Source organism: Apteryx rowi, unplaced genomic scaffold (assembly GCF_003343035.1).
Source record: "Apteryx rowi isolate R43461 unplaced genomic scaffold, aptRow1 scaffold_180, whole genome shotgun sequence".
In the NCBI taxonomy this organism is placed as follows: Eukaryota; Metazoa; Chordata; class Aves; order Apterygiformes; family Apterygidae; genus Apteryx; species Apteryx rowi.
The window spans coordinates 578,177-602,254 of NW_020448086.1; the positions used below are offsets into that span (position 1 = coordinate 578,177).

At 39.1% G+C, this 24,078-nt stretch overlaps 1 protein-coding gene and 1 long non-coding RNA gene across 7 annotated transcripts in view; one reads left to right on the forward strand and one right to left on the reverse strand.

Moving 5' to 3' along the window:
* The window catches only part of LOC112963911, a 24,146-nt gene extending 21,462 nt beyond the window's left edge, over positions 1-2,684 (forward strand). For 2 of the 5 annotated variants that reach the window (XR_003252777.1, XR_003252779.1), the window contains one exon: positions 2,585-2,684. This is a non-coding gene — a long non-coding RNA (uncharacterized LOC112963911). Of the gene's footprint in view, positions 1-1,656; positions 1,746-2,584 lie in introns of those variants that run through there. The other 3 variants (XR_003252781.1, XR_003252780.1, XR_003252776.1) reach the window with 3 other exon arrangements.
* The window catches only part of ITGA6 (integrin subunit alpha 6), a 39,672-nt gene extending 16,515 nt beyond the window's left edge, over positions 1-23,157 (reverse strand). The window contains exons 1-9 of one of the 2 annotated variants that reach the window (XM_026061391.1): positions 23,140-23,157; positions 9,355-9,482; positions 8,860-8,939; positions 6,764-7,019; positions 5,078-5,209; positions 2,472-2,682; positions 1,744-1,937; positions 1,518-1,606; positions 546-673 (exon numbers count right to left, since the gene is read on the reverse strand). In XM_026061391.1, coding sequence (XP_025917176.1) covers positions 546-673; positions 1,518-1,606; positions 1,744-1,937; positions 2,472-2,682; positions 5,078-5,209; positions 6,764-7,019; positions 8,860-8,928 — 1,079 coding nt within the window. In that variant the 5' untranslated portion in view covers positions 8,929-8,939; positions 9,355-9,482; positions 23,140-23,157. The remainder of the gene's footprint in view (positions 1-545; positions 674-1,517; positions 1,607-1,743; positions 1,938-2,471; positions 2,683-5,077; positions 5,210-6,763; positions 7,020-8,859; positions 8,940-9,354; positions 9,483-23,139) is intronic. The other variant, XM_026061389.1, reaches the window with a different exon arrangement.
* Between the last annotated feature and the right edge of the window lie 921 nt (positions 23,158-24,078).

Sequence of the window (24,078 nt, forward strand, 5' to 3'; positions counted from 1 at the left end):
TGGTACATCCCTAATGAAAGCATGTGCTGCAGAAATCCACAGGGAGTCTGCAGGGCTCCCTCATGGCTGTTTTTACGGACCTTGCTGGATCCTCGGCCAGAAAGAGCAGCCTCGTTTTATCTCCAACAAATCAGAATTAGATTTATTTAACAGCACCAAACAAAAGCTCTAGCAAATGTATCAGTTAACTTCTCCTTTCTTAAAGAATTAAATACGATCCTTAATTCCATCAAAGGACATGGGCATACAAGTAAGTTAGCACAGGGCAAAACTAGGGTACAGATTTACTGCACACATCAGCACTCCATAGTAACTGTCCACATTCACCCTCTTGCCCTATATTAATTGTAAGGTAGCTTCTCAGTGAGAGGAAAAGGATTAAGTATCAGAACAATTTATGGGTATTTGTCTCCCAGAATTTTTAACCTCTGGAAGGAAAAATATTCCAGGCCAAACAACTCTTTTGTTATTTCCAAGCAGTTTGTTTTTAAAAAGCTATGAAAATAACGTCTTGGCGTAATTAGTTACAGTCCTACACATAATACCTGAACACAGATACAGAATCTGAAAGAGAACCAACAGCAATATCAGGGTAGGAATTTTTATCCAGGTCCATGTTTCCAGCAATAGAATAACCAAAGAAATTGGTGCCTGTTTTTTCACCGTCAAGAATCTAAAGAACAAACAAATTGACAGGATTAGGACATTCAAAAACTGTTAAAATGAAATATTTACAAGTGAACATCATTGTTTTATCCCCCCTTCCCCCCCCCAAATAAGAGAGAGACACACACAGAGGAAGTAGGAGCTCTATGTTCAGCTAAATGACACTGAAGTGCCACGATGGTTTGCTTTCCTTCCAAAAAGTTACTTTGCAATAGCAATGAACGCCAGAAATGACTATTTTGTATAGAAATTTTGCCTAGCTTATCTTTATTTGTAGGATTTATACAGCATAGGCACTTCAAACTAGAGAAGTCAGCCTTCTAGAAAGTGTAATTAAGTTTCCTTCTTGCCTTTCAAACTGAACATAGAGTGGTCCTCTAGAAAAAGACTTCAACAATTTTTATTAAAAAAGAAGTAGTGAAAAAGAAAGCAAAGATATTGATTATCTTCAAAAGCAGAAAAAATATTATGCATAGGTATTTCCAGAGAAGAAATTCTCCACTAATGTGACCATACTACCTGAACCAAGAGCAAGGAATTACAATTCTAATAGTTCGGAAATCCCAGGTTTTGGGGTTGTTTTTTTTTTCCCCTTCAAGAAACAGAACTTGCACATCTACATGCCTTTTTCCTTCTCTACATATTAACGATACCAAAGGACTGCCCCAGAAAGAAGGCTGTACATTAAAATCAGGAATTCCTAATCTTTGAGGTCAGCAGTACACTCTTTGACACATCCCATAACTTTTCTGCATACCCACTACCCCACTAATAGTAATGGCAAGAGCAAAAAGGGATAGTCCTATAGTTTTATCAAGACTAACTACATATAGTAAAGGCTGGTTAATTACCTGTGCTGGTTTTGTATTTATTCCATTCTTGGATCCATGATAAACGTATACTTTGCCAAAACCATCATATGGAGCCCCTACTGCAATATCTGTTGAAAATAAATTGTGGTATCTAAAATAATTCTCACTCTTTTTGCAGCTTTCAATCATGATAAAGTAAGATGTTCCAAGTCTGGTGTTAGCAAAAAAGTCATGTACATTCCTATTTTAATCATTCTTCACTCACCTGGAAATCCATCCTGATTAATGTCCCCAATGTTTTCAACTGCAAGACCAAACATCGAGTCAGTGGTTCCATTTAAGCGAACAGGTTTTACCCTTTCCCATTTGCCTTGCTGGTTAATGTAGATGTACACAGCACCACCAATATCTCCACTTCTGTCAAAATATTGCGGGGCTCCAACAACAATGTCTTGCCACCTTAAAATGAAAGAAAAGAAACACTCTTTTTACAGAACTGTGAAAAATGACTGAAAATACTTGATAAGGACTATGGTCTCAAGGTCAACTAGCCAAAGAGCTGCTAAACAAAGATCATTAAAAAGTACATAAAACTAGCTCAGCAACAAGAGCTAACAACGGCTCCACTGACATTACAAGCTGATTATTCTCCCCTTGGGACACCATAAGGATCTTCGTGGGCCTTCTTTGGGTATAAAATTTGTTTCTTGTTTCTTTGTTTACACCAACTTTTTAAGTTTAAATAAAACTCTGTTCTGTTAATTGTTTATAGACATTTTGTGTCTAAGACCTTTAAAGTAAATCAATAATCCTGTGACTAAAATGGAGAGTGTGTCCTGCCTCATTCTCCAAGACGTTCACCTTCTTCTCCAGCAAAACATGGAAGATGGGACTTGGCACTCCTTGTATTTCTAATGTGAAAAACAAAGCAGATATAAACCAGATTTGCCATCTTTCTTTATACAGGCGGCATGAGTTAACCAAGGGCCATACCCATCATTGTTGAGGTCCACAACAGCAACATCATAACCAAAAGAAGAGGCCAGCCCTTCTCCTTCAAACATGTGCTCAAGTGAAAGTGCTCTCTGATTTTTCTCTTTTTTCAGTAGAACAACTGCTCCACTGTGGTTTGCTCTTGGCGCACCAGACACAAAAGTCATCTCATCTTGGGAGACAATTCCTTTACCAGAGTCCAAAGAGAAACCTTTAACAGAGAAAGAAATAAAGAAGTGTAAATAAAGGCTTGTATTGTTAATAGCAAAAATAAATTCCCCCACTATATTGAAGTGGTATATTGGATAGAAGTTCTGTCTAAAACAGAATATGATATACTGAAAATTCTGCATTTCTGTTTAAACTGGTGGATGTGTGTTTACAAGCCTGCRCTGCTACATTTAAGTATTTTCCACACAAAACAAGAGTCGTCTTGCTCATTGATTTTTTTTAAACATACCAGTTTAGAAATGACTGAAGCTTACCACTTTAATATAGCTCAAGTACTTCACCTGACAAATTATAAGACTTCATTCAATGTCATTCTATTATAAACATGCAAAACATACTGTACAAGCATAGTATTTTATGTTAATGATGTATACAGTATTTGAGAATCACCTTATACAGTAATGGTGAAATTGATATTTGTATTGAATGCACCTTTAAAGGAAGTGTTCAAATGAATTTATTAAGTATTCTTTATAAAAGTTAATATATTAAAATACATGAAACACTGGATTAAAAGCAAATATTGCGTAAACCAGCATATCCAGTAAAGCCCAAAGTAAGAAATTATATATATTGCAAGGAAGAGAAATACCAGACAGAATAGTAATCTCCCTTCTGAAACACTTCACCACTACCATTCAAATTCTCAATTACAGCAATTCACAATGAAAAAGAGTTTCAGAAAAATTCAGTAAGACGACTCCAGTTTGGGGGGAGGAGGAGAGGGTTGGAGAGATACATCGCAAAACAATGTTTTTCCAAAGCCATCTTACRTTGCAAGTTACTCTTCATCTGAATCCCTGTTGTAACATGCTTTTACTTGCAATGTATTTGAAAGGAAGGGGGTTGGGTGGGAAATGTCATGTCAAAGGTCTGAAGTTTATGTCTGACCAGATGCTGCCAAATCGATTGGTCACAAACCTAAGTAGCTATTCATCATTACATCCACTGATTTGTCCACCTGTATGCGGGGAGGCAATGTTTTGTATACAAACTGATCTGGGTGAGTATCAGACACAGCTGTCAGAAATAGAAGACCTGTAAACATATGAGTGAAAGATTAAAGAGAAAAAAAACAGTAGTTAAGCAAAGTAACTGTAGCTATGCATATCTTTACTGTCTGAACATAGGGAATAGCAATGGCAGCAAACACCCAGCTTGCATGGAACTAGTTTTGATTGTAACAAATCCAAAGGCAGCCTTCATGTTGAGGAGACTACATTTATTATGAGATTGCAGTGTAAGAAGAGTCTTACTCTGTTCACAGCAAAAGAAGACTCCTTCCACAGCACTCTTCTCCCTACCATTTCTTCTTTCACTAGAAAAGGCTATGAGCTTGTGTTTGTAACGTACATTTTTATGATTTTTACTTCTAGTAATTACTACTCATATTTAACTGCAGTTTATGCTCTGTTTCTTCTAACAGATATCTAGCTCTAAGCTGGCTCTTTTCTCAGCTTGCTCTTTTTATATATATATATATATATATATATATATATATAAGCAATGCACTTCCCATCTGTTCAACTTTCCATCACTAACATCTAAATTCCAGTTTTAAATTACCAACAACCTATTTGTTGCATATGCCAAAAGCACTGGATCAATATACCACAGAAATCTGCACTAGAACAGAAAGGTGCAACCTCTTTACACTCAGGGTCTTTTCAAAAACACAGCATAGCTTTTTCTCTGCACCAACTTATCTTGCTGATTTACAGTAACATCCATTAGCCTAAGGACATAATCTTGCCTTCATGTTTGCACAAAGCACAAGAGACTCTCCTCCCTCAACACACACACGCACGCAAACTTAAAAATATAAAATACTGTAACGTGAGTAGTGTTTAAGAGACATCTAAATTATCACATTGCATTTGATTTATTTAAGACAGCCTGCAAAAAGGCCACTGAAGTTTTAAAAACCTTAAGAGGATAAAAAAAATTGCACTCACCTACCAGGAAAGAGAAACTGCACTCCTAACAGTCATATCCAGAAACTCAAGATTTTCATAAACCTTGTGACACCACATGGCAGAGACCTTGTGACTAAGGACTATAGATCTACAGACAGTACTTACCATTAGACTGACAGAGTGATTACAATCACTCCCTGAGAATTTGTGGGTCCTGATCACAGCTCTTGAAAGTCTCATTAACATTAGCAGCTCTTATAGGTGCCTCAATAGAGTATCATCTTACACTTTAAACTGGCCCATAAATGTGAGGGAAGATGTGAATTACCCCAAATAGGTAACGTTTTACAGGGTTCGTAAATGAATAGCTTTTTGCTCCCATTTCATATTATCGCACCACATTGAGATCACAGATGTTTAAGAAGCCTAAAGAGATTTACCATACGTGCTTAATCCTACCTAAATAACTGTTAGCTGGAACAGGAACTAGATTCATATCTTGGCGGCTCTCATCACCAACTTCATAAGGCCCATCATCAAAGATACCCAGATCATAAAATGTCTGATTCTTTTGCTCTGCACGAACCACCCCTGAAGAAATGAAATGATAAAATAAAAGCAAATGAATGGCAAGGGAAAAAATAATAGATAAATGGTTCCTGACTAATATTACCATTAATGAGATAGCAATAGCTATTTAAATGGAGACAAATGCAGAATAGCACACAGGAAGAAATAATTTTCAAAAGGCAATGAATCTGTAAGTTCTAGCTGTGTGCCAGAATCTCATGCTATTTTATACAGACACCATGCAATGACTGGAAAATATGGTATACTAATAAAATTCTCAAAAGCATGGAACTAGCTTGGTCATGAATCACCCTCCTCCCACATATCTTAATCTCATAAAGCCTCTCTTAAAAGGGAGATAAATGATAAGATTACAAAAAAAGAAATCATAAAATAACTTCGATTAGGACAAACACTTGTGATGTATTTTGAAAACATTATCTAAGGGCAAAGGAGTGATAGCTCAATATAGTGGGTGCTTCCCTTTTATTGACAGGCATATTTAACAATTTGGTGAGCACAAACATGCTTTTCCATGATATGAAAGAGTACTCTTATGACTGATACACTGCCATGGCAGTTCTCTGCAATTAAGGTAAAGCAATAATTCTGAACTCAATATGCTGTTTCAGCTTGGTCAGATTTTGTTGACAGAAACAGATATGTGGAAGATTAAGTTTTCACAAAAGTACACCTTGTGCCAGAGCTTAACTCAAAGATTTTGCATGGTTCATATGGCAGATGCAGGTGTGTGAAGGAAAAAAATCTTAACAGGTCAAGGATCAGATGTTTTAAAGAGGAGGAGAGAAGTATTTACAGTTGTTGGTGTAATGAAGTGCAAATGGAAAAAATCACTTTAAGAAAAGAAAGACAGGGCTGGCCATTTAGATGCTTCTCAGTATAAACCAGTGGAGAAAAATCCATTTTTTTTGTTTGTTTGTTTTTCCCTAAGTTTTGGGCTATCTCCTAAATGATACAAGAGTCCTTGTGGCTTTTACTCAGACGGACTATCCATGGAATTTTACTTGAGTAAAAAATTTAAATATCAATATATGAAGTTTTGCTCTGTTCAGTTATCTTCTTACAATCCTCCAGTATTGAATTTGGGAAATACTACTTTCCATACATTTCTCAAAGGTAGAGAAGAGAATATTGAAGAATAAACAAAGATCTCAGTGCAGGTATCTAATGTTTGCTCAAATTAGAAGAAAAAGTTGGTCAAATAACTTTAAAATAGTTTAATAATTTGTTCCAGTGTGAAAGTCTCAGAACGAACACTCAATCCTACCATGAAATTAAGACTAATATGAGAAAAATTTTCTGTAGGTATGTGCAAAGTCCTGTTAACCATTCATAAGTAGTCCCCCCAAAAATATTTAAAGGAACTTCACTAAATATTTGTGATATAAGAGTATAGCATGTTGTAAAAACTGGGTAAAATATCCCCCATTAGATCCCCATTAGGTTTATTCCCAAAAAACATTTTTAGAAACTTAGATGCAACATTTGTGAAAAATCTAAGAGGAGATTGGGGAGGCAGGTTTAAGGGTTGACCGGATGGAAGACAGGTCATACCTTTCCAATTGTAAGTGCCTGGGGCACCAAACACAATATAATGATAGTCTTTAGTAAAAGTAGCAGCAACGCCTTGCTGACAGGAACCAAACTTCTCATGGCCTCTTAAACGACCATCACAAAAACTCCATACTCCATTATCCATATCATCCTTAATGGTGAGATCCTGGCTCAGCACATAGCACCTTCCAATGATATCCCGGGTTTCCTGCACTGTGTTTACATACTGCCTTTTCTCATAGCGATGTGCACACGTCTGCAAGACAGAAGAGATAATAAGTGATGCTTTCTGGATGTTTTCATGCAAGTCATCAAAGCAGACGACTGGTCTCCTTAAGCAATACTTTGTGCTAGCAATACTATTAGTCTCCCTGTGGACATACCTGTGGTGCAATGCAGAGCCTTGTATACCCTATGGGGAATGCATGGGAATAGTTAGGCATCTATGGATACAATTCACAGCAACCAACTTTCTGGTCATGGAAGATGATGTCGTTAAACCTCTCTTCTCTGCGGGATTTATGATTTTTAGCCCTAAACCTCCTCCTGATACCTATTCACTCTCTGTCAAGAAGYGAGGGGAGAACAACCCTATCCCTCAAAAAGAAAAAAGTGGCTGTGTTTCTCCACAGCCATCACAAGCTACATCACCTACATACTTGCACAGGACATGGAAAGCTGGTTCAACTACCTTCTGCCTGAGACTGTTCAAAACTTACCTCTCCCAGAAAAGTGCCATAGATTGGAGGCTGAAAGCTTTTCCRGTAAGGGGAAGAGAAGGGAAAAGGAATTGTTCCTACTTCTTACGTAGTCACTGGGACAGAGAAAGGGAAAAGCAGTGAGCATAACCTTAGACTAGTGGTTAGGCTGTTCACCTGGCAACAGTGACCTACCYAGGCTTCAGCCCCTGCTCCAAGAATAATTCACAAAGAATTTGGATCAAATACTTTACACAAAAGATGAATAGCCACTAGGAGTTGTGTAACCACCAAACCATTGTCAAAAAGAGGTGGTACAATCATACACCCCTTTGCCAGCTTTCTTTGCTGCTCCACACTATGGGCGCTGCAGTACTCTTGAGCGACGCTGAGAAGTGTTACACAGCACTCTACTGTACAGTGACCTTCAGGCTGCCCACAGTTCATCTAAGGTGCCTGTTTTCCACTTATCACTTACAAGGAGAAGTTCCTCCTTAGAGAAGTCGCAACACAGAGAAGATGCATTAATTGATGATGGATGATTAAACCAACAGGATTCTTTCTGTCTGCCCTTCCCCCCCCCAAGGGTTCTGAGGGACTGGAACAAGTCATTACTGCCTCTATTATCCCGAAGTAACTCCAGAGTCACCCTGAAGTAACTTGCATGCAATTTTGGAAGTAGTGAGATTCAAAGGGATAACTTGCAAGAATACAATTACATGGGGGAAGCTCCACTGCACACCCATTTTATGATAAAGCTGGCATCCTGTGGCACCATGAGAGGTAAATTTAATTGAGAAAAAGCTCTTAACCTAAAAAGATAGATGATGACACTCTCTGGTAACTCCTGAAAGCTTCTTCTCTCTATATGGTATAAAATAATAACTTGTATCATCATTAGTACAAGGTCTTACTGCATCATGCTCTTCCTCCCAAGTCCCAGGGCAATGGCCAGACTACATTACTACATAGGATCAACTCAGCCAAAGTCCATGGTGAAAGTCAAAGTGAGACTGATCATCTCAGACAACAGGCTGATGATAGTCTGCTACTTTTTAAAATTTTATCACCCTATTTTTGTAGAAAATGGTATTTAAAAAAAAACAATGTGTACATTACAAAGATAAAATGTGTACACCAAGAAAATAACTGCACATCCTAGACTGGTACCAAGATTATAAAGACAGGCTAACTCGGAGTTAGAAAAGTATTTTAAAACTTATAATCTCAAGTATCTCATTTTGCTAGGGAGACATTTAAGTCTTTAATTATAAGAAACTACAATCCAGGATTAAAATAAAAGAAGCTAGCTTTTAGAAAGCTGCATAGAAATGCAGACCACTCAAAACATTTACTGTAAGTCCAAAATAATTTTATAAGTTAGTCCTATAGACTTACCACCACATTTCCTCCTGGTCCCTGACTTTGGACAGTTACACCCATCCATTGGTCTTCTTTACTCTCCATCTTTGGATCAGCTGCAGAATATCATAATTCAGCTTCAAATGTCAGCTTCTTTTTTTTATATATTATATACATATTTTTTTTTAAGTCTCTGTCAGGACAGCAGCTTCATACAGTACATGAGACAGCCTGTAGGTGGCAGTGTCTACACATTTTATGACTGCCAACATCCCTTTTATAAAACATTTCTAGCATGTTACTTTATGACACATCATCAGCTTACTAAAGAACGTAAGAGCATTCAAACCTAATAAGCTTTAAGCATCTCATGTTACCTTAGCAATTAAACTACAATTTGTTCCAATGCAAAAAAAAAGTTATATATGAATTCATAAAAGTAACCGATACATTTACTGTAGAAAGGACCACATTGGATGAGAAAAACCAGACATCTGTTTCAATCCAAAACAAAAGTGCTGAAAAACTTACTGTCCTCATCAAATATGACCCGGGTGCAGCGTGTACTTGAAGACGTAATGTCGCAGCTGTACAGCCCTCCTGTTCTGTTAGCTTGTTGGGATGGAAGGGCTTTTTCTCGAGGGGCTCCAACCAGCAATCTGTTGAGAAAGGAAAATAATTTCAAGGGACTTGCAAAGGTGAATGAAAACAGAGGAAGACAACAACAGAATCAGGAAACATTTTGATCGTGTTGCTAAAGGTTTGATATGCAAACATTTGAAGAAGGAGGATGAAAAACTACATCATGGCACTATTCTTTCTTTTTCAAAAAAAAATAAATAAATTAACTTTCTCCTCCAAAACCTGCCTTCACTGAAACAGCACTAAAAGTGCACATACCTTCAAAAGGAGCTATCTTGCAGTTCTGCGAAAACTATCCCTCTATCACAGAGTCAATGGTGGGTTGTTTGGTTTTTTTGTTTTTTGGGTTTTTTTKGGGGGGGGGGGCTGCCTTACTGGGCATTGTTGGTAAGCGCAGGAGAAAGTATTTTTGCTAAAATGACCAAAAACTCCCCAAACAGTGAATTCACCTGCTTTCAGACTCTTCTAGTTTTACACAAGCCCTGTGCCACCACCTGGCTGAATTTAGAGACACCTTCAGTATCTCATGCCAGTGAAGCAAAGCTGGACTGCTCCTGGCCCAGGCAAGGGTTCAGACCCCCAAACCACTCCAGACCTTGTGCAAACTCTCATGCGCCCTCGCTGCTCCTTTGTCCAAACAGCCCTTCCCCAAGCTGCCAAGTTCTCTCTCCAGCCAAACTCTCAGCAAACACAGCCCATTCCCACAGAGAGTTCTGCTCTCCCAAACGGGCATTTGAACGAGCTCTCCAGACCCTTTTCTGGTAACTGTGAAGGTTCTTATTTTAAAAACTGAATAAAGCAAGTTTTTCTCCCATATCAACTCTCTCCTCTGAGTATTACCACAAGGTCACCAGTAGATGTATTTACTTGCTAAATAAGGGTTTTCAGGAAAACAAAAACCTGGGCACTTTCTTCCCAACTGTCACACACACATGCAAAGCGCAGGCCACCTCTGAAATTCACTAGCTGAAATTAGTGACAACCAGTATACAGCAACAGCACCACAGTTTGTGGAGGGTAAAGAAACAACAAACATCATGTTCAGCTGAAAAAACGGGGAAGAGAGAACAACTACTAGATAGGCACAATCCTGCAGGCACAATATACGCCTGGAAGCTGAACTGGACTCCATGGGCTTCCTGGGCCTGGTGAAAAGCGTTATTTGAAGAAAAGCTCTGCGACATTGCCATATTGGGGCGGGCAGCGCTGAGGACACAGCTAGATGCACAGGCCACAGAGAAGAACTCGGACCGTCTTTAAGGCTTCGGCTCCAGAGCTCCCCTCGGGAGAGGAAAGCCGTGCCACGTGCCTCGGGACGGACGCGGGGCAAAGCAAACTGCTGGACCTCAGAACGCTTTTCTTCCAGCCTCCCAAAACACACTCGCAAACTTACCAAAAACCAAACTCACTTTTGTTCATATCTAACATACACCAGCTTGATCGGTCACGATTAATACACTGATTTCCACTATTAAGAAAATGTTTACTCAATGTCATTTTAATACGAGAGAAAATGAAAATGATCTATTATGAAAAAAGACATTTTTGAAACAGAAAAATGTGTGTTGTGAAACAACTGAGTTTTCATTGATTTTATATAAATAAATTCTTCAAAAATCCACAGTTTGACCTGCTGAGTAGTACAGCCTTTGGCAAAATATTTGCTTTTGACTGATACATACATAAAATCAGGTGTTTTGTTCTAAATTATCTTCTCTTCCCCCTACACGTCTGGCATTTTATTCGAAGATTCCTTCAGAAACACAGCAGTCATCACAAGAGTCTGTAATCTAAACAACCATGTTTTTAGAAAGGCCATTAATAACTTCACTTTCCAATTCTGGCAAGAGGGCATTTAACACCAATGTTTGAGGAGYGACTCCTTTTGCAAAAGAACTAGTTTCTGAGCTATTGATACTGTAGGAATGGATACATTTTCTCCTCAGTTCCGTTATCCTCCAGGAAAAGACAGATAAGATGAGATTTAAATTTTTTAATACTAGCAACCAGTAATTTAAAAAAGCAGAGGCACTGATTTTCTAACTCATAGAGATTTCTATTATTTCAACTTTTTCATCCAAAGCTTGGAAAAAAAATAAAAGAAATATTTCAGTTCCAGAAGACCTAAGGTTTTAGTTGTGATCAGAATGGTGAAATAAAAGATTTCTGATCAGATTTTTTTAGTGAAATTCAGTAACTCAAGTTCACCATCTGTCTGTATACTACTGACCGCAATGGTGCTAGATCAAGAAAATTATGACCCTGTTCTCTTCTATGAGATAGCTAGATTATAGCCTCTCCCTAGCTAAATTATATCTTTTATGACATACCATGACGATGTGCCCATAATCTTGGTCATGATTCAGCCAGAGGGAAGACCCACTGAGGCATCAAGGAATAAGCAGCTTAGCTAACAGCAGATAAATGAAAAGATGTGCCACTTGAACCAAAATTCCCACAACACGCTATGACATCTCAAACAGACACTTGTTAAAGACAAATAGATGAAAAATGCAATGGTTCAGCCTACTAAGAAAAAGTTTCAGTTAGGGCCAACATGATCTCAGAGGAAATATGCTACCTTAGATATTTCCCAGTGCCCATACGCCCAAACCAAATCTCAATTTTTCCTAAATTCGTTTTCACTGCAAAAAAAGTATTTTGAAGCAGACTTATTTAAAACCCTCCAATCTTCAAAGAAGTTTTGTCAGAAATTCTGTCATTAGTCCTCAAGGCTCATGAAATAAAAAAAAAAAAAAATCTTGACTCCTGTTAGGTGCATTGCTGCTAAACGATGCTGCAAGTCTTATTATATTATACAATACAATTAAACAGTAGTACACACTATGAGCGGGCCCTTGTAAAGGATTAAATCCATTCAGGTAGATACAATGGTAAATACTGAAATGTATTTTCAAGTCATAGCCAAAGAGGTATTAAAACAAGGAGGAACCCATCTACATTGCTTTACTACATATCTGCCTGAAAGACCACAGCAGAGTAGACTAAACCCATGCTTCCAGGTTCTGCTAGACAGATTACTAAAGGAGATGAGGATTACCAACACTATTAGGATTATCAACATTATTAGGAAAAGCGAACAAGAAAGTCATGTGCATCTAATCTTTGAATAAATCACGTAAAACAACAATCCCCATCAAGCACATTGTGACTTACATATGAATAGTGTTACTATTCACCTTGCCTACTGTTCACAGAGGTGCATTTGAGAAATCAGAGTTCTGTTATAGAAACCAAATTATTTATTTAAAAATAAAAGCATGCCAATGAGAAAGTGTGCACGAAGCCTGGGACGTATCACATGGGATCACACACCAGTGTGAACTTCAGCATGACTGAAGCAGTCCAAATTAATCAGATGGTTCGGTGCCTGAAAAAGCTGTGCTGCAAGCTCAGTAGAGTCCTGCAGACTGAGGACACATTCCAGTCATTATAATACGGCTACTTATTCTGCTGAGGAATAAAGGAAATTTAATCGAGTTTGAGCTCATTATGGAAAGAAAAAAAGAAAGAAAAAAGAAAAAGGTAATTCTGTGTGCAGCTATGCGCATTCCAGTTCAGCATTTTCAACAGCAAGCAGAATCTCTTTCTGCAAAAGGAAGGAGATAAGGGGGGGAAGGAAGTGCTTTTCTAGATATGGTTATCTACTTATATTAGCGGATGAAACACAGAGCCTAAAAATGAAAGATCTTCCTCCGCAAATGAAGACTGACAAAAATAAGTTCTTCATTTTTTCCTCCTGATCTGGATATGATTCATTTATCTATTGTACTTCTCCTTTAAGGTGTGCGAGGGCTACAGCCAGAACTTTCTATGCAGGTCTGACTGCCCAAACCCAGGTTCCTGCATCTGTATTATAATTATACCAAAATAATGCCCAGTTGTCCAGATTGCAGACTCAGTTGGAGGTGAATACCTCAGACTCCAAAATGTGGATATTTTATTGATTTTTCTATTTCATGTTGTATTACCATGCAGATAGCAGAAGCTAAACCATACAATATACCAAACATAAATCTATTTGAGCACTAGCTGCTGACGGAGCCTTAACTTCTTATGATTTTAGTTATGACGACTTAGCATCTAGTATTTATCAAATGAGCTAAAAGTGAGACACAAAAAAAGACTATTCCTCATGTAAATTGCAGAATCAGATGCTTCATGTTACTCAAATCCTGATTTTCTCCATTAATTTTGCTTAAATACACACTGCAAACTGATTACATTTCCCCCAAGCCTGTCAGACTGCACAGGTGTTAAATGAATTTCTATTAGTAGTTCATTCTGTTACCCTCAAAAATGCCATTTCTATAGATCAAAAGAAATGTCTATTAAGTGACAATATTAAAAAWAATAATAATAATAATAATCAGAATTGTCTCACACCCTGGCACAAAGCTACAATGCTCTTTGGTTTCATTTATACCCTATAATTAAAACATGTGCTTTCCGATTTCAAACTGAAATTCCAATATCAAACCAAACACATCAGTTGTGTTGCTCTATTGGTTAGAATCAGATTAATTATTGCTTTCTCTTAACTACTTTTTGGAGATGGGGGATAATGACTGAAGTCCCACTAACAATTACTGAGCATCTGCAGGCTCCTAGGGGCAGATTTACTCCATTACAAACCCAGACTCATGGCCAAATTTCAGATAATCCTATAGAGACACAGGTTGAGCTCCCGGCCTGCACGTGATGCCGAGATGCAACTGCGGCGCAGGCGGACGGTGCCTACAGTGCTCAGGTCCCGCTGGCCCGGCTCTCCTGACACGTCCCAGCYGTGCTCACCCCAGCATCCCCTCTCATGAGCAGGACCTGGCGAAATGCCACCCCCTCCAGACCCCGGGCATGGCTATACCTGCGCTACTTCACTGCCATTACTCCCAAAGGAAACAGCTGAGGCAAGAAACACTTCATTCCATGAATTATGTCAACACTATTCAAGCCTCCAAAGAGGCATCAAAACTCTTACTGACTTCATCTAAAGCTGGAACAGATCTTTGGCTAAGTGTATGCTTAAAGAAAACATGCTTTATACCTACCCACATATTTCAAAGAAGTGAAAGGAGGGGGGAACCAACTTCTAAGACATAGTTAGGCAGCCTTCGTGCCTCAGTTTGTTGACTAGTATTGACATGTACTCAGCAACAGCAATCAGACAAACAAGAAGAAAGGCTGCAATGTTAAATCAGTAGTAGCCCAACACTGTTCTTAAAATCCAACACAAAATACACCACAAATAGCTTTCTATCTTAACAAATAATAAGGAATATTAACCAGAAAACTGCTGATTTAAAAACCCTCTCTGATTTCACTGATAATACTTGAGACATTTAGTAGGCAGCTGTGACAGTTTTATTGCACGGCTACAAAATCCTTCTCAGCTAATGAAAACAACAGTAACAGTGGGAATAAGGAATAGTTTATGCTTAAAGCTCTCTGATCCTCCACCGATATTGTTCACAAAACTACCCTGATTACTTCCAAAAGGAGTTTTTTTATAATCTTAAGTGCAACTTTCTAAGTTCCTAGGAAGTAGTTCCCTCGCTCCACAGTGATTTTTCTTTTCCCCACTTACAGCCTGGCACTTTTGAAGGACACAACACATAATTTTCAAAACATACTTCAAAGAAAAACTGCCAGTGATTCATTACAGTATCTCTGGATTAGATGCTAACTCAGAAGAAAGCAAGTCAAAAGGAGGGAGAAATGTCATTAATATTTTTGGAAAGAAAAATCCAGTTCATGAAAGCAAACAGCTGCCACTGAGCAAGTCACATTCTGATTTAAACAAATACAAGAAATACCACAGTCTGCRTTCAGTTCAGACACTCCGCTATCTTCCAAACCTTTCTTCATTCCTCAGATTCTTTCCTTTCCCATGGTATCTTCTACTCTGAACAAGACACTGCATCTTTGCCATCCTTTCTTTAAAAGTAACAGCTTTTAATAGTGCCAGCTCTGAGCTTTAACAGACTGTGGCAGAAATCACTGGAAGTGTTTCCTGGGTAACAAACCATTAGCCATTTCCACAAATAGGCGGAATAAAATAGTGGTGTAAGCAATTTCCAATTTTTCAGCCTTCACTGAGCACAAACGTCCAATTTAAGGTTGCTATTCTCAGATAACAATGCTGCCACTGTAGACTTTGCACTTCACTGTGTTTTCAGAAAGACTCCATATACACAAGGGGGGCAAATTTGGAAAAAGATGAAGCTAAACGGTACGAAACTTCTTCCACCCCTGACTAGGCACATACACACCTGCGTCCTTTTCTTCCCACACTCACAGTACTTAGTCCTCATAGAGTTTAATTCTATYGAGCAAAATGAAGAACTTGAATAATTACCACTAACTCTTATTTAGGTTAAATTTGTACTACCCTATCACCAGTCACACTCCCTATTTTGTGTCAGATGCTTAAAATCTCCAGGCAGAGATCACTGATCTCAGCCTGGACATCTAGATAGCTCTCTATGGAAGAAGATTTTCAGTTCTCTTGTACCAGTTTGTCCATCTGTATCATATTATACAACCACCCAATTCAGAGACAACTCCTTTCAGCCCTGATGGCCCCATGATCAAACTTCTGTCAGTCCAAGCCAACACTTAGGAATTATTATTTACAACTGTGTTGCAAAATAAGGAACATGTTAATAATTCATAAGAGAAAAGTGCTTTATGATAGCAACAACTCAGGAAAATGAACAGGTCACAGGTAACACAGAGCTGGGAAACTAGCCTACACGCTTCTTAGTTCAGCTCTCATTCACATAAACAGATGCCAAGTCCCCATCACACTGGAAACAGGATTGGGCCTCAATTCTGCCCTTCCAGGCCAAATCGCTGTCACGTAAGAACTTCCCTCACGCAATACATATCTCAACAGTTTTTAAGCTTTAGGAAAGGGGTGGAGGGAAACCTCTTAACCCACGCAGTATTTCTCAACACAGTTGAAGTTGGTCAATGGCACAGAGGCTGCATTTGAATACCAGAGGCACCACCTCTGCTTTCTGACTGGCTTCTGCTTCCAGCACTATAACCAAGGTGCAGAAAAGGGCACCGCAGGCTAATGAGTGCAAAGAGATCTTCCCTCCACAGGCTTACGCTGGCGATGGGAACTGGAGCTGAACCAACAGACTGGGCTTCTCCAAAGAACCCCTCTCCCGGCAAATCCAACAAGTAATTATGGCAGTGGGGAACACGCTTGTGACATTAACTACAGAGATACTCATCATTCCCACGCTGTTATTAACAGTTATTTTAAGTGACTGATAATTCTGCTAATATGCTACTCCACAGTTACATTTTCCAACTACCAATGTAAAGTTATGACCAAGCACACCATTAATCTTGGTTTCCTTGGAGGCCTGGCATCTAAAGAATTGCAATTTTCATTTTATTAAATCAGCCTCCTTTAGAAAAGGGATTGTGGTAGCAGCTGGAAAAAGAAGCAAAAAGCAACAGAATGACCAGGGCAATCTATCACAAAGCAAAACTGGAGCTTCAGAGCTACCTGTTGTTCTGTAAAGGCCACTAATTATTGACTTTCTCAAAGTCACCTGGAAAAATAAACACTTCCTCCCCTCCAGTCAAGAGCTCAGTCTGTATGGATTTGAAATAGGCTTTGCTGATCGGATATTCATCCGCTAACACAAATATTAGTGATTTAATGGTCAGAGCAAGGACCTAACTGTTAATCTTGGTAGAAAGCATTTTCCACAGGCAAACTACAAAAATGGCCCATTTGGTTCCAAAGTTCTATTTCAAAATACAGGTTTCCATTTCAGGCACTATTTTCTGGTTACAGACTAGGAGATACACGACACTTTTCACACTGCCAAACAGCAAAGGGCCTGCATAATACCCACAGCTTTCTTTAATCTCTGCTTTACAAGCTATACATCTTTTTAGATTTAAAGTAAGAACAACCACCATCCACACACAGGACAGACCTAAGCACAAAGTGATACTGTGAAACATGTACTAGACAGTTTTATAATTAATGTTAGATGAACTATAAAACAAATAGGGCTGAAGAGATTTTCACTCAGATTTTCTAACACGGCAGTGCCTGTCACCACATGAAATCCCCTTACAATAACACAGGGTTTAACTCCAGAAGTGACAAGCGTGCTGTTTAAGGAAACAAACTTGGGGGTGAAGGTCCTAGTACTCCACAGCCAGCCCAGCTACCTTGTCCACACGCGGCTCATTTGCAGTCTGTGGAAATCCCATCGTTAGTCAGCGGGGCACAGTCTAGCCGCCCTCGACAGYGGGCAGCTATGGTGTGTGAAGGCACAGGTCCTGAGCAGCAGCACTGCAGGCCAGCAAGACTGGCTACAGCGGTGACCCAGCGCTCACCAGCTCGACGCACGCGCAGAGCCCATTCTCCAGCCCGGCTGCCTGCTCCTGTGAAATAGGCCACTGCCACCCAGGAATCTCAGGCTCATGCCCACAACCATAAATCAGAGCCCTGCCCCATCTCCTTGTCCAGCACTGCCCGAGTTCCTGCGGCAAACAGGCTGCAAAAGAAGAGGCTGCTGCCGCTAGTATGTACAGAGGCAAGTGAGTGGCACCAGATGTGCTATAATCAAGTTTTTTGTGGACGTGCTCACCCTACTAGCTCAAGCAAGCAAGTACACGATAGAAGTTGGGAATTACTATCTTCTGGAAACAGGCCATTGACCATTCATGCCACACGTGACCTCGGAATTCAGATTCAAACGTCACCTTCTCTGCAGGCCTTGTCTTTGTGCTCCCTACAGCACACACCACCTCCCTTTGAGCTCTGTGAGAAATGAAAGCAGTATCATGTAATTTACTAGGTACATTTTAGAAAATGAACATGGAAGCAATCGGAATATGAAAACGCTTGGTTATTTTTTTTCCAAAAGGCAATTTGAAAGAGTAGTGCTCCCAGCGATTATTTGAAGGCRCTATTTGTTAGAGAGGTAACAACCATAACAGGCACATACTGTTCATTAGTATGACAAAAGCCATTAAAAAAAATTGTAGGAGTTTGAACACAAGTGCAGAACAAATATTTGCACTGTAATTTCACTCCCCTATTTTTATTTTACTGAATGAACTACATCAGTTTCATTTCAGACCAAAATTAAATCAYTAAAAGAGGCACAGACATTTCACACTAAAATCATGGACAATATATCACGTTACAGCTACTAGACAGCCTACCATTATTTGAAGAGCAGACTATTCCTGAAGCTAACTGAAGCTGTGGTCCCACACTGCTATTTGTTCACCAACAGATCCAATTTAAAAGACTCCTGCTGCTCTTTCTCTTCCAAACTTACCACCTTCCCCCTTGGCTCTCCCTCTTAATTGGAGGTGAAAACAAACAAGACAGCCATAAAACTCTTGCATTAGATGCACACAGAAACAGTAATATACAACTATTGCAGATTCACAAGCTGACAAAACAAGTTCTTCATCACATTCAAGTAAAGTGTACCAACCAAAACCTTAGTGGGAAACCCACCCGACCAAAGCCAACAGAACAAGTAAGAGTTTTGAGTGGAGTTGTGATTTCCACGTTCTCAAAAACAAGCCCAAGAAACCAGGAAGACATRTCCTGGGGAACTGGGATAAAGAGTTCTGCCCACAAAGCACACTCATAGGTGTACATTAGATACGTACTTTCCTAATACGTATTTCAGAGAGTAAGGACATAAACAGTGAGCAAACAAACATTTAGACAGCTAAAAGTCACTTATACACTAAAGCACAGTTTTCAAATTATGCCTCCAACCTTAAAAGCATCATAGCCCTAGATTAAATGTATAAAACAGGATGGAAAGTTTGAGTGAGGCTTTTCTTCAAACCACAAACTTAATCAGAAAAACAGATGTGTTACTGGATACATCTACTGACACATATTTACCAAATTAACTGGAAACATGTCACTTTGAAGAGTGTCACTCCAATAAGATTTTTTTGTAGTGAAACCCAGTTGTTCATCAAGAAGGTGCCCATTCAGTCCGGCCACTTAATGAGCCTCCTTATATTCCATGCAGGTATTAAGAAACAGCTCAAATAAATAAATAGAGTTAAATCCTAAATTCATAACAAACTTCTCCATATACAGAGTTGTGAAGAAGCACCATTGTATTTTACTGTCAGTAGAAATGTACAAACCGTGAGAACTCCAACAGGCTTGCAAGATCTGAAAATAAGCTGCTTCTGTGTGCAAAATAACTTAGATTTGAGACTGCGCCAGAAAACCCACTGCATTCTCCCCAGCTCTGTACTGCTTGCTCCCCCTCCACTTGCATACATACTTAATTTTTACATGCTTCRCCTTGCACATACATTTTTTCCATCTTCCCCTGCTCTCCACATTCTCACTTGAGCAAAACCTGAAAATAATGATTTGCTTTCAGGTATTTTTTTAACACCATATTTTCTTGTAGGCTGAGAGTTGTGCAAACAGTAATTCACCTATTACTAGGACTGGATCTCAGCTGACAACAACAAAGTATTCTTTCACTGAATGTAGAAATGCAGTATGGCTGAGAAGAGAGAAGAAACCTAACTCTTAAGCAACATTCGGGGGCCAGATTACATGATTACCATCACTTCTCTAGCAGAAACGTACATTGAATGGATGAAAACTTTACAGGGCTTACACAATTATGCTGTATTCTTAGTAATGGCTACAACAGTTGGTTACATATGAAAAAAATAAATAGGAAAAATATACCAGATTATTTCTGGTACCTCCGTCCAAGAAACTATGTCATTTCCACTTATCACTTATTTCATACTAAACAAACACGGATGATTAAATAAGAGCCATGAGCAATTTTCATGCACTTCGCTGGACGAAGCAAAGGTCCAGACACAGCTGGCAGATTTAACCACAATACAGCTTTAGCAGTGCTAATGAAAAAATGCAAGAACAATCAATCTTTCCAATTCCCTTTACAAAATTATTGAGGAAAGAGCTATGAAAAAAGAGGAGCTCGGAAAATGCAGCCACAGCTGACACTACGGGGCTTGCTCGCAGCAGCAGCAGCAGGTGGTTGCCGCTTTAGAACGCGTCCTGGACAAGCGCACATTTCCCTCCGAACTTTGACCTGTGCATGCGCTGGGCAAACAACCACAGGCATTACAGGGATCAGTCGTTCCAACCATATTTTCAATCTTGTTCTGCTTTGTTTTTTAAATATATATTTTAGAAACCTACTTTGAAAGAGTGTGAGTACCAATGCTATCTGAAGCAGGCAAAATCTAAACATGCTTAACTCCACYGGAAAAAAAGCCTCTTTCATCTTCACTAGAAAGAAGACCCTAAGTCTCTTATCAGAAATTCAGTCATTCATGCAGATACTATCAGCGTATTTCAGCAGATTTAATTAACAAAAATGCTTATAGATCTCATTTGTTGTTCCTTGTAGTGACATCTCAAAGATCCCCAAGTTCCTTGAAAGCTGGAGACAAATGCAAAGAATAGAGCTGAAATGTAACCTAGAAGCTCACTCGCCGACAGTGAGATMCATTGCAGAGCTCGTACCTTGTTACCGTGGAGGGACATAGGTACGTTTTGATGCTGTGGACTGCTACTAGACAGGGAGCATCCCATGAACCCCTCTCCCTTCCATTCTTGATCCTGAGCACCCTCTCCCTTCCAAACACAGTCATAACATCCTCACTCACACTATAACAACTGCTCAAAGGAAATCAGTCTTAGGAAATGACATATTTTTAGATGCAGTTCTGTACCAGGAAATGAGAAAAACGGCCAACGCTCCAACAGAGCCAAAGCCAGTCAGTCCATACTAGCAAATGCTCTGAGAAACATAATTTGAGAACCTGCACTTTCTGCTTTTTACTACGATTTCCAAGCCATACAAAATCTAATCCCAGGTATCTGATAGGGGAATACACCTGGCTCGCTCTTTAAACTAAACCAACATAACTGCAATTCTTTTTAGTGAAGCAATACGTAGGCAATTCTCAAAATAGTCTTAGAACAGGTAATACTCTCAATATCTTAAGTGCAAGGGAAGTTCATCTACCAAGAATATGCTAAAGTTGCAAAGGTAGTTTTATTAACCTATGGTTCAGTTCACTTATTTCTAATGAACTGCATTACTCACTTACAAATGGGAGTGAGACATTTCTTCAAATTCATGTTTGATTTTTCTAAGCTACACTCTTCTGTTACCACTTTCAAAGCAGCAGCTTGCTTATCCATATCTGACTCTTCAATATCAAATGTCAATAAACGGATTATTTAATGTTTTCCAGATTTTTTTTTATATTTCTTTCTTCAAATGTTCCTGGACTTTACTGTACCCTACTCTTGCTAAATACCACTGTGAGGTGTAAATTTTCTAGCTAACATCTCATAGTACACAACACCATCTGCTCATTCAATAACACTGATTTTTGCTTGCTCGTTTTAAAATGGCCATTTGCCTCATAACCTAATCCCTGTCCTTTCTGCAGAATATCTTCCCAAAACATGGCATTTTTACAGTTACAATTAGAACGCTTCACCCAGTTCCAGGTTGATTCTAAAACATTTTAACAAGGAGAAACAACAGCTGATTTTAAACAGCAGTTCTTCTGAAATGGATTAGGTATCTGCTATGAAAGATTTACCCTATTACATTTCTTGCAAAACCAACAGTTGCTCTGGCACATGTGGAAAGGGTTTTGGGTAGAGTTTAACAGAGGAGAACAAGACTGGCACATGCTGACTGGTGAACAGTTTACTGCTGTAACATGCCAGCAACTCAATATATTAATTTGAGAAATGATCTATTTTGTGGAGAATCTAGACAGCAAGAAATTAGACTGGTAAAACCATTCTTCTCTGCTTGTTATCCTTCAAGAAGAAACATTTATGGGATGGAAGCCAGTCTACCTGTCTTGCTTCTGCATAAGTTTATCTTTGTTATTTACAAATTAACATTAGCAGCATTATTAACATGTATATTTTCTGAGTACTGAAAATTGCATTCCTCTTAGCTAGCACCATAGCAGTGATTTCATGCTCCTCTTTTTCTTCCTACTTCACAGTTAAAGAAAAAGAAACAATAAACATCACTCTACATTACACTGGGATCTTTGGATGAAATAGGCTAGATAACTGCATAATTACTATTGACTATTCTTCAATAAATAAGAGACTTCTAAGAAGCTTACATAATAAAATTGTGTAATTAAATAAAAAACATTTGGTAGTCAAACTATGAAGACATACATAGGTCTTTCACAATTACAGACCTGATCCATCAAATAGTCCAGGTAAAGACTGATGGGGTTAGCCAGTGTTTCTGAAGTAGTTACAACACAGGCTAATATTGATCTCCTTCAGGCAAGGTACAAGATATTTTTCTGCTACACCATAACAAAAGGATGAATTAGGACTCTCTACACACATGAATGTTATTTTTAACACTAGACTTAATGCAATACCCACAACCCCACATGTGGATGAAGGCAGATCAATACTTGGTGGTTTTTTTGCCTTATTCTTAAAGTATATGCCAGTTATTCACAAATCAAGGTAATCGCACAAGAGTGACAGCCATATTCATTAGAAGTTAACTGTTTGATCAGAAAGAAAACAGTAAGACCTATAACAGTAAAATTGATATAAAAATTTCATCTTACCTTCTCAGAATAATTCCGACACAGCCTGCATCCAAAACTACCACTACATCCCAGCTCTTTGTTGACACCTGCTTGAAAACTCTTTACTGCCTGCAAGACCTCAGAAAAATTGGAAAATGAAAAGAGAAACCATGGCAAAATTTTAAGATTCCAACTTGCAGATTGTTTAACTATACAGTGCTCCTTTCAATGCCCCTGCTGCAGAAGGACTCCTGGCAAGTCTATCCCAAATCCTGTTGCTTTGAACCAGGCCAGCATGCAGAAATGCAGGCCTCGTGTTGGGCATGCTGCATACCTCAGATACTTGAATGGCATTCTCCTTACACCCCTGCATCTTGATCAATATTCTCTCTGTCTCCCTCGCTTTCTACCCTCCTGTAGCTGATGGGGTCATGTTTTAAGTCTAAATAGCAACATAAATCTTCTTGTGCCAGTCAGCCAGTGAGATGGGGAGAGCAATTAGCTCCACAAGCAGTTGTTTGCCAGCTGAACCTTTCAGGATTCCAGCGCTACACAGAGCCTCAATTCTTCGCGCAGCTTCAGCCGGCACAGCTGAGAAGCAGTGCAAAGCAAGCATGCAGCAACTACATCGCTGTCAGCCCCCCACCTCTCATTTCAGGCTTCAGCTGAATACAGGGAATGACAGGGAGATGCACTTCTCCAGTTCACTCCCCCCTCAGGTTTTAGATGATAAATGGTTCTGCTCTTCAAATACATTTTAGCCCATCTAGCTCACAGCTACAGTTCTGAAACTGGTCTGTGTCAGATAAGAGGGGTATAGGATGAGCCCCCCAACCTTATTTAAAGTAAACAGCGTTAAGTATTATGACCTTTTCATAATGCAATACATCATGGACACTTTTGTGGAAGGCTTYAGCAGTCAGACATGCACACACAATCATGCTTACTTTGTCTGTCTGTGTTTGTACCAGCTCAGTT